The sequence below is a fragment of the Budorcas taxicolor genome, chromosome 22 (genome assembly GCF_023091745.1).
Source record: "Budorcas taxicolor isolate Tak-1 chromosome 22, Takin1.1, whole genome shotgun sequence".
NCBI lineage: Eukaryota > Metazoa > Chordata > Mammalia > Artiodactyla > Bovidae > Budorcas > Budorcas taxicolor.
In genome coordinates, this window is record NC_068931.1 from 40,604,005 (window position 1) to 40,613,965 (window position 9,961).

General features: G+C 42.7%; 1 protein-coding gene across 1 annotated transcript in view; it reads left to right on the forward strand.

The window, feature by feature from the left end:
• Positions 1-9,738, forward strand: part of ARHGAP28 (Rho GTPase activating protein 28) — a 138,195-nt gene extending 128,457 nt beyond the window's left edge. Inside the window, exons 16-19 of the mRNA XM_052660510.1 lie at positions 3,461-3,517; positions 5,481-5,605; positions 7,236-7,300; positions 9,644-9,738. Coding sequence (XP_052516470.1) covers positions 3,461-3,517; positions 5,481-5,605; positions 7,236-7,300; positions 9,644-9,738 — 342 coding nt within the window. The remainder of the gene's footprint in view (positions 1-3,460; positions 3,518-5,480; positions 5,606-7,235; positions 7,301-9,643) is intronic.
• Positions 9,739-9,961: the final 223 nt, after the last annotated feature.

The following is a 9,961-nucleotide window of genomic DNA, read 5'->3' on the forward strand; positions in this document are numbered from 1 at the left end:
TAACTGATCTATCACAGTCAGGATGGATGGCTGCATTCCCTCACTATATACAGGTAAAGGGATTTCAGATCAAGTAGAACCAACATACTAAATTTGGGGGAAATTTTTTGTTTTAATTGAGAAAAAATTCACATAAAATTTGCCATTTTAACTATTTCAAAATGTGTAATTTTTAGTATCTATTTCTAGTATAATTCGCAGTATTGTACAACATCACCACTATCTAATTTCAGAATATCTTTACCATCCTCAAAAGAAACCCCATACCAGTTAAGCATTCACTCCTCACTACGCCCCTCCCCACGATCCCTGACAAACTCTCCTCTACTTTGTATCTCTATGAATTTATCTACCTGGACATTTCATGTAACTGGACTCATACAATATGTGGCCTGTTGTGTGCGTGACTTCTGTCACTTAGCATCATGACTGCAAGGCTCATCCTGTGGTAGCATGTATCACTACTTCACTTTTTTTGTTTGTTTGTTTTGCATTTCTCTTGGACATCTGTTGGGTCATATGGCAACTCTATTTGTTGAGGATTTTTGCACCAACTTTTATAAGGGATATTGGCCTTTAGTTTTTTGTTCTTGTTATGCCTTTGTCTGAATTTGGTATTAGGGAAATAATAGCCTTACAGAATGAGTTAGAAAGTGGTTCCTCCTTCTATTTTTGGAAGAGTTTGAGAAAGGTTAGTGTTATTTCTTTAAACATGTGGTAAAATTCACCAGTGAAGTCACCTGGTCCTGGACTTTTCCCTGTAAGAATTTTTTTTATTACTAAAGTTCTTGTTATAGCTCCATTCAAGATTTTCTGTTTCTTTTTGAGTCAGTATTGATAGTCAGCGTGTTTCTAGGACTTTATATCATCTAGGTTATCTAATTTGTTGAAATACTATAAATATTATATTATTATAATCTTTTTTAGGTTTGTATTAATGTTCCCTCTCATACTCTTGATTAATAATTTGAATCTTTTCTTTTTTTCTTGGTGAATCTAGCCAGAGGTTTGTCAATTTCTTTGGTCTTTTTGAAGAGCCAACTTTTGTTTCATTGATTTTCTCTATTTTTTGTTTTTCTCTAGCCCTTATTAAAACTCAGATCTTTATTTTTTCCTTCTTTATGCTTGTTTTGAGTTTGGCTGGCTTTTTTCACTTTCATAAGATGGAAAGTTAGGCAACTAGTTTGAGGTTTTTTTTTAAAGTCAGCATGTACCTCTGTAAATTTTCCTCTGGGTACTTTTGGCTCCATCCAGTAAGTTTTGGTGTACTGTGTTTCATTATGGTTCATTTCAAGGTATTTTCTAATTTCCCTTGGACCCATTGGTTATTTAGGCATAAATTTTCTAAATTTCCTTTTGTTATTGATTTCTAATTTTATTCCATGGTGGCTATGTAGCCTGTGTTGTATTATTTTGATATTTTAAACTTGACTGAGACCTGTTTTGTGGTCTAACATACTGTATATCCTGGACAGTGTTTTATATGTGCTTAAGAATGGATTCTGCTGTCACTGTCCTACAGATGTCTCCTAGATCAACTTCAGGTTCTTCCCCCTCCCCAGGGTTGCTGTCTGTTATAGCTGTTATATATTTGTTAATGACTTTGCTGCTGAACTAATTTTCTTATGTCTCTATGTTTTCTGTGGCTGCTCAAATCTCTGTTCCGTTAGCCTAGTGGTTTGCTGGTGTTTGCACAGAGATTTTCTTAGATACCTGGAGCGAAAAATATCTCCCAGTCTTTGCAGATGAGCTCTGTGTGTTTGTGTGCTTGACACACCTTCAGCATTCAGCCAGGCAGCTTACAACTTGGCCTGAACTTTAGTTCCTGTTTGGACAGTAAAGGTCAGCCAGAGGTGAGCACTTAGGTTCTTTTTAGGTCTTTCCTGAATATGTGCACAGCCCTGAGCATGCACATGACCTTCTAGGTTCTCAAGAATATGTTGGAGCTTTTCAAAGACCTTACTCCCCAAAGCGTCTAGTTCCCTAGGCTTGCCTCCCAAGATTTTTAGTTAGTTTATATTTTCCCCTGCTCTTAGGCACTGCATCAGGCAGCAGTGAGTAAAACATTTGCCTATAAATGTTTTCAACATCACACCACTTTAGCACTGGTCAGGTTCCAAGTCAGACAAGATAAAGGCTAGCCAGTCTTCCAGGGAACAAATAATTAGAATTCCTTGTGAATGAGGTCCCTTCCACGCCCTTTGGTACCTGCACCAGGAATGCAGGCGGTTATTTTCAAGGCTGTCACTGAGCTGTGGAGCAGAGATGGGAAAGTGTAAACTAAGATGCCACTGAGTTCACCATTCTGATCAAGACTCAGTTGTTTTCCTTACTTAAGCACCTCCCCTGGTTGCCACTTTCTGGAGTTCTGAAGAAGTTGACAGTGACAGGTTTTTCCAGTTTGTTCATTGCTTTTATGGAGGGACAGACTTCTTACTCTTTGCTATTTTCATTCTGGAAAATTTTAATGGTGTTAGTATGATGTGTGGAGTTGAATCTGAGGTCAGGTCAGGCTTTGCGAGCCCACGCAAGTTTAAGTCTATCTCTGAGCCTCAATTTTCTTACATTTCCACTTTGGGGGGAAAAGTAATGATACCTACCTATTTCACTGAGTTGTCATCAGCATCAACTCACATATAATGTGGGTGTAAAGAACTGTGTGATGCTTTATGCATGTCAGTTGCGTTAGTGTTTTAATTATAAGTAGAACTAAGTAGAATTTTAAAAGGTTATACATACCATGGAAGCAAGCACTTAAAGATGAAGAAATAGTCTTCTTTGGTTCTCTTATACTATATCGTAGTTTTACTTCTTGACTTAGACTGATAGTTCATTGACAGTTTACAAAATTCAAAAGATTGGAAGGGGAGAAACTATAGAAAAAAGTTGGTTAGCTCTGACTTCCCCTCCTGAGAACAAGTAATATAACCAATGACAGCATGTGTGCACGGGAACACACAGGTATATTTACTTGTAGAGAGGTGCTGTGACATACAGGCAAATATGAGAATGTGGTCTTCACCTTTTCCACACGAACGGTAATGTAGGTGAAGCTCTCCTGCATCATCTTTAATGACTTACGGAATCAAAGTGGTTATTCCACATCAGTCCACAAAGCCTTCCTCTTTGCTTCTTTTGCATGATATTCCAAAGGCACACTAACTTATTTAAATATTCCCAGATTGTTGAATAGTTAGATTGTGTCCAACCTTTTGCTATTAAAGTTTATGCATCAGTGAATAAACTTGCACATATGTCATTTCTCACAAAGGAAGACTGTTTGTAGGATGAAGTTATAGATGTGGAATTGTTGGGTCAGAGTGAATATGTTTTATAATTGGTAAATATTGCCAAAATGTTTTCCATAAAGGTTGTACCAGTTTACACTTCTAGCACCAGTGTGTGCTTGTTTTCTCAACATCAATTCTAAAGATTAAATGTGTTGGTGTTTTTTTTTTAGGTTACAAGCCCCAAGACATCAAAGGTACTGCAAAAATCAGCCTCTACAAGAAGAATGGTAAGAAAATAAATTATTCCCTCTCCTCCCTAATTATTAACTCCTTACATAGTATTCTTTGGCTCTATCTACCTTATCTGTATCTAATTTTGGTCATGATATCCCTTCACACTTGACATTTTCAGTGTAGCATGTGAAGGAATGGTATAGGGACTCAACTAACTGATGACTTGGAGTTTGTGGCTAGGGGTTCTGTTCACAAGAGTGAATACTCTGGAAAGTTAGAGGGAGCCTGTGATCATTATAACAGTCTCAATAATGTCAGGAGTGTGGAATTCATCTTAAGAGGCTTCTGGGGGGCACTGGTAGGGGAGGGATATCAAATGCCCCAAAGAGTGTTTTAGGAGGGTGCTCTTAGCTCCCTGCCCCCTCCCAGCTCCCGAACCCTGGCACTGGCCGTTCCTGCATGCTCTCCTGGTTCTCGCTGGTAATAGTAGAAATGTATTGTAAGAATTGACCCTTTAAGAATGGCTTCCTAGTGCTGCAGTAACAGTGCCACAAACAGGGTGGATTGAAGTGATAGAATTTACTTTCCCACAGTTCTGGAGGCTGAAACTCCGAAACCAAGGTGTTGTTTGGTTGGTTCCTTCTGAAGGCTGTGAAAGAAGGATGTGATTCTGACGTCATTCTTAGCTTTCGGCGATGCCGGGAGTCCTGGGCCTTCTTTAGCTGTGGATGAGGCATCATCCAATCTCTGCTTCTGTCCTCACTTGGCATTCACCCTGCATGCATGTGAGTGTGTGCACGTGTGTGTGTGTTCTCCTCTTATAAGGACAGCGGTCACCGGAGTACAGTGGCCGGTCACTAGAGTATACCGGTCCTTGGATTAAGGGCACATTGTACTCCTGTTTCCACAAGGTCACATTTTGAGGTCCTGGGGCTTAGAACTTCTGCGTATTTGATGGGGTTAGGAGGACACAATTCAACCCATATTTCCTCTAGGGGATATAGTGAGTCAATTCACATGAACCTTCTACATCAACAATACCATCCTTTGATAATGCACAGATTATTTAAAACAATTACCTGAGGTATAGCCACATCCTCAGAAATTTATTTATTTCTGTCCATCTCTAAATAGATAATTAATATTTAAAATCAAAATTTTGAAACAATGGGAATTTTCCATCCAGTTAGAACAGAACAGACTTTACTGTCCAGTAGACAGCACCATTCTTTGAATATTTCATGCAGACGGGAGCTCTGAGGTCCCAGGGCCCATGAGAGCCGCACACCCTCCCCAGCCATCCACACCCCGTCCTTCACAGTGTTCCTAGCACACTTCGAGGGGTCGAGTTCGGTGCCCATCTGGAATGTAATCTGGGATGACCATTCATTGCTGCTGACTAAAGAAACAGGTATATTTGAAAGGCACATTTTCAAATAGATCCTTAAATTTTCAGAAGGTTGACTTTCTTAAAAAAATTGAAATACAGAATCCTGCTTCAAGTAGGCCTATTCAGGACATTGTTCAAGAAAATGCACGGATAGAAACATTAGATCTCTGTCACAATCCAGTCTCACTTCCCTCGTGACTTATAAAAAATATCCATCTGTTTATCTGGCTGCACTGGGTCTTAGCGGTGGCACGCAGGCTCTTAGTCTTCATTGGAGCACACGGGATCTTTAGTTGCAGCAGGTGGGATCCAGTTCCCTGACCAAGGATCGAATGTGGGCCCTCAGCATTGGGAGCGCAGAGTCTTGGCCACCAGACCACCAGGGAAGCCCCCTCTCTTGTGACTTTAAGGCGTTATAGTGAGACCTAAGCCTGTAACAAAAGTAAAACCCCAGGTTAAGTTTAGTCATTAGCGAATCTCCTGTAAGAAAGGAAGCAGTGTTCTGTTCTGGCTCACGCCCCGTCATGTTCCCACGTTTCCCTCTTTTGGAACGCCACTGATTTCTGCGTCTCTTAAGTGCAATCGCTGAGTTTGACAGAACGTGCTGCCTTTTTCCTCCCTGGCAGTCCGACGTGCCAGAGGGCGTCATAAGGGTCCACGCGCCCCTTCTCTCCAAGGTGTCCATGGCCATTCAACTCAACAGTCAAACCAAAGTCAAAGACATACTGGCGAAATTTCAGTGTGAGAACAGGTGAGTAGATGTGAGAGTCTCTGTAAGGCAGATGGGCTTTTATCTGATGAGCAAATCTTTTATTTGAAAATTTGACCTTTTCGAAAAATTAGAACCTGTTACTTTAAGGACTTCACCAGTAACTGAAGAATCAAAAGTAGAGAAAGAAATATACCGTAGAATTATCAATAACAAAAGCTTTTTTTTCCCAAGGAACTTCTACAATTGAGATTCTTAAATAGGTAGATTTTCTGTGTTGGTGGCTTCATTTACTCATTGAGCTTTACTTTTTATTTGGATAAAAATTTTAGCAAGTTACTTTTTATATATCTTGATAGATTTCCAGGAATATTGTTATTCCAGGCTCCATTGGGCTTTAACATGACTGTAACAAGTACAGTTTATGTAGTGGAGTGAACGTCATAAAACCTACTATCAATGAACCTTAGGATCAGAGTGATGTTGACAAAATATTTTTGCATGACCACCTTGAAAGTGTGAAGATGTTAGTTGCTCAGTCATGTCCGACTCTTTGTGACCCCATGGACTGTAGCCTGCCAGGCTCCTCTGTCCGTGGAATTCTCCAGGTAAGAATACTGGAGTGGATTGCCATTCCCTTCTCCAGGGGATCTTCCTGACCCAGGGGTCAAACCCAGGTCTCCTGCATTGCAGGCAGATTCTTTACTGTCTGAGCCATGTCTGCCTTAAGTCACCCTAAAGAACATTAAGTCATGGTAAATGTTGGAGGATAAGGACAAGGGCGGGGTGTGGGGCTATCAGTGGGAACTAGGGGGACCATGTGGGGAAGGAAACACTGTAGCTTGATTGAATCCATGGGGCCCTTCTGTTGTGACATTGCACTCAGACATTGCAAGATGGGAAGAAGTACACAGGATGTGTCTGTATGTTTTCTTATATCTACATACAGATCTACAACTATTTCAAATAAAATGTTTAATTAAACAAAGAGGGTGCATATCCTTCTCCCTCACAGGGCAGAGAGAGGATAGTCTGTAACCATGTCTGTAAGTAACCAGGCTGACAGTTCAAGGAACCGGAGCTCAGCAGTGGCCTTTTCAGACTCTTCTATCCTGGCAGCCTAGTCCAGGGTGGAAAATTAAAATTGGCCAATTATTTGCTCCAACTTGCTTTCGTTATCAGGCAGAGACATACAACAAAGTCAGCCTTAGTTTGCAAAGCCCTGGGCAGGCTTAGAAATGTGGCATGGGCTAAGGAGAGAGCCCCATTCGATTTTTGACAACGGCAGAGATGAGGCTGGACTGCCTTTGAACTGAGAGTAATGCGGCCCATGACAAGGCAGTGTGAAGCCCCCAGCTGCTCCTTGGCCAGCCTTGATGTGCCAGCAACGGTGTCCCCTCTCGAGTGGAGCTGACAGTGTGACAGTTGTGGATGGAAAGGCTGGGGCGGCTGTGGAGCCCAGCTGCATCCTTCTTCCTCTCTGCCTCAGATGCTTCGCTGTGTCAAACAGACCAAAAAAAGCTTTTATCCTCCCTTCAGTCATCAGCATGATTTGTGGGGTGTATTCCACTCAAGGCAGAATGAATTGTTTGCTGCTATGGTACTTAATCCACAGGTTTACCTCAGAATCTCTGAAGAGGGTTGAAATTATATCGCTTTCTTCTTTTCTCAGTCATGGTTCATCAGAATGCATTAAGATCCAGAACCAAAGGCTATATGAAATCGGAGGTAATATAGGTAAGCATTTGTCGGTGATTTTTACTCCTACAGGCTCTGATTACTCTGTTGTTGTTCCGTCACTAAGTCGTGTCCCACTCTTTGTGACCCCATAGACTGCAGCACACCAGGCTTCCCTGTCCTTCACCATCTCCTGGAGCGGAGAAACTGAGTAATCTACTGATTACTCTGAGTAATGCTCTAAAGGAAACAGGATGCTATTATCGTGTTAATAAGAGATGGTAGGATGGCATCACTGACTCAATGGACATGAGTTTGAGCAAATTCTGGGAGATAGTGAAGGACAGGGAAGCCTGGTGTGCTGCAGTCCAATGGGGTCGCAAAGAGTCAGACACGACTGAGCCACTGAACAATTGTGTTAATAAAAGCATATTTTACAAGTTTCTTAGATATAAAATCAAAATCAAAGTGTCTGTTTTTTTTTTTTAATTTCACAGAAGAATAGTGTAACTTTCCTAAAAAAGTGTTCCTAAAATATTTTCAAAATTTACATGTAAATATTGTAGTTGACGTGGAGTAGGTTTCTGAGTCTTTTAAAGATGACTCTGAAAGTTAGAGTGTCTCTGGAGATTCGGGCAAATGAAAGGAAAAGCTGTGGCGCTTTCAGAGTCTTGACATCCTTTTGGTTGAAGTTCACTGTTCAGCTCTCAGTCCAGGTTCATCCTCTCCCCCTGAGGGGACGGGAAGGAATAAAAAGAAAATTCCGTCCCCGCGCGTGTGCCCTTAGCTCCCTCTTGCCCCTCATGGTTGGGATGAAATCCTCGTGCTCCTGTTCGTGGCCGGCGCGTCCCTCCTGCTGATGAGGGCTGTGGTCATCGTCCCCTCTGTGGTCAGCTTTCCCCTCCCAAGCCCACCATTTCTCTCCGCATAAACATTTCTGTAACTCCGCCCATCTCCACACAACTCTCTCGACACCTTCCAGTCGACTCCCATTTCTCTGCAACGACGGCTCCTTGAACTGGTCGTCTGTGCTCCAGTCTCTCCCCCTCCTTCTCTCCTGAAGCCGCTCCACTCAGGCTTTACCCCTCGACACTTCACCAGAATTGCTCTTTCGTCCAGGTCACCAGAGGACTCTCAGGTGTGAAATGCAGGGCTTCCTTCTGTCTTCATAATCACCCGAGTTGATCCTTCCCTCCTTTGGAAACAGTGCCCTCTTCCGCTGGTGTCCAGGGCCCCTGGGCGCCTGGCTCCCCCGCCCTCCAGCCCCGCTTCACAGGCCGCTCCTTCTGCGTGTCCTCTGCCTGCTGCTGCTCATCCTCTCACCCTCTGAGCGCGGGGGATGATTCTCTCTGCACTTGTCTCCGTGGTGAGCTCGTCTGTCTCCCTGCTCTGGAGGCATCTGGGTGCCGTCTCTCAGGTTAACGTCCAGACTCACCTCGACACCCACCTTCACATCTGGTCACCAGCGCATCTTGTCCTGGGCCTTGCCCCTGCTCCAACTTGGGCCCAGAGCACCCTCCCTTGGATGGCCCTCTCCTCACTCCCTCACCTGGCAGGTGTTTGCTGCTGTATCAGCTTCTCACTGAGAGCTTCCTGGACGGGATCCTCTTTCTGCTTTCCTGGCTTTCTTGTTCTCTCACATCCTTATCATCATCGGGCTTACTTCCCATCATACTTCCTTATTTGCTAGTTGCCTTTTACCACTTTCAGAACATAAGCAAGAGGGCAGATATTTTTATCTGTCTGATGCATTGCTGTGGCCTCACCCTTAGAATAATGCTTGACACCATAATGGCTCAAGAAATACTTGAAACTGAATGAATGAGTCAAGCAAGCAATGTAATCTTGGTATTTTTTTTGAGACTTTAGTGCACATTTCAAACACACTGTACATAAGAATTTTCAGATGCATTTGCCCCTTTCTGTTGTCATTCCAGATCTTCTGCCCACAGGAGAGAAATGAAATGACCACTCCTAAAATAAAATTTCATGTTCATCCTTAGTCCTGGTCAAGGTACTATCTGTTAAAAAAAAAATTTAGAGGACATGTATTATCTCATAAATGATCATCAGTGATCATCATCAGATAAATGAGTAGATGCCTGAAACAGGTTCTTGCCATGTTGTTCTAATTGGTGTGGAATCTGGGGAGCAGTTTTCCTGGGCTTAGTCTGTTTTTTTCCACAGTGTCACATGGGGTTTATTTGGAGTACTTCACAGTCAGAAAGAAATAAAGAGGGAAGGAAGGTAGGTTGGCTGTGCTGGAAACTTTAAACTGAATCTGCTTTTGGCTGAGAGAATGATATTGGCCTTATTTGAGACTCGCAACACCCATAACACAAATAGGCCCATGCACAGAAGTGTGGCCTTTTGAAAACATTCTCCGATTTTCATTTCTTTTAGGACAGCACTGCTTGGATCCGGATGCTTATATATTGGATGTTTATCATGTGAATCCCCAGGCAGAATGGGTGATTAAACCCCAACAGAGTGTTTGAAATCACCCCCCAAGATGGCAGCTATCATGTATTACACACCAAGGAGTCCTACAGTCAGTAGGGAAAAAACAAGCTTCTGACATGTCTGTCCCTAGGCCCTCTCGGTGTTTCTCAGCCCAACTGGTGTCTCCCGGAATTGCCAGCATGAATCGTGGAAGAGGAGCTGGTTGACCATCTGAGCTGAAGCCGTCTCATGGTGGTTCCTTGGTAAGAGTGAAGGAAA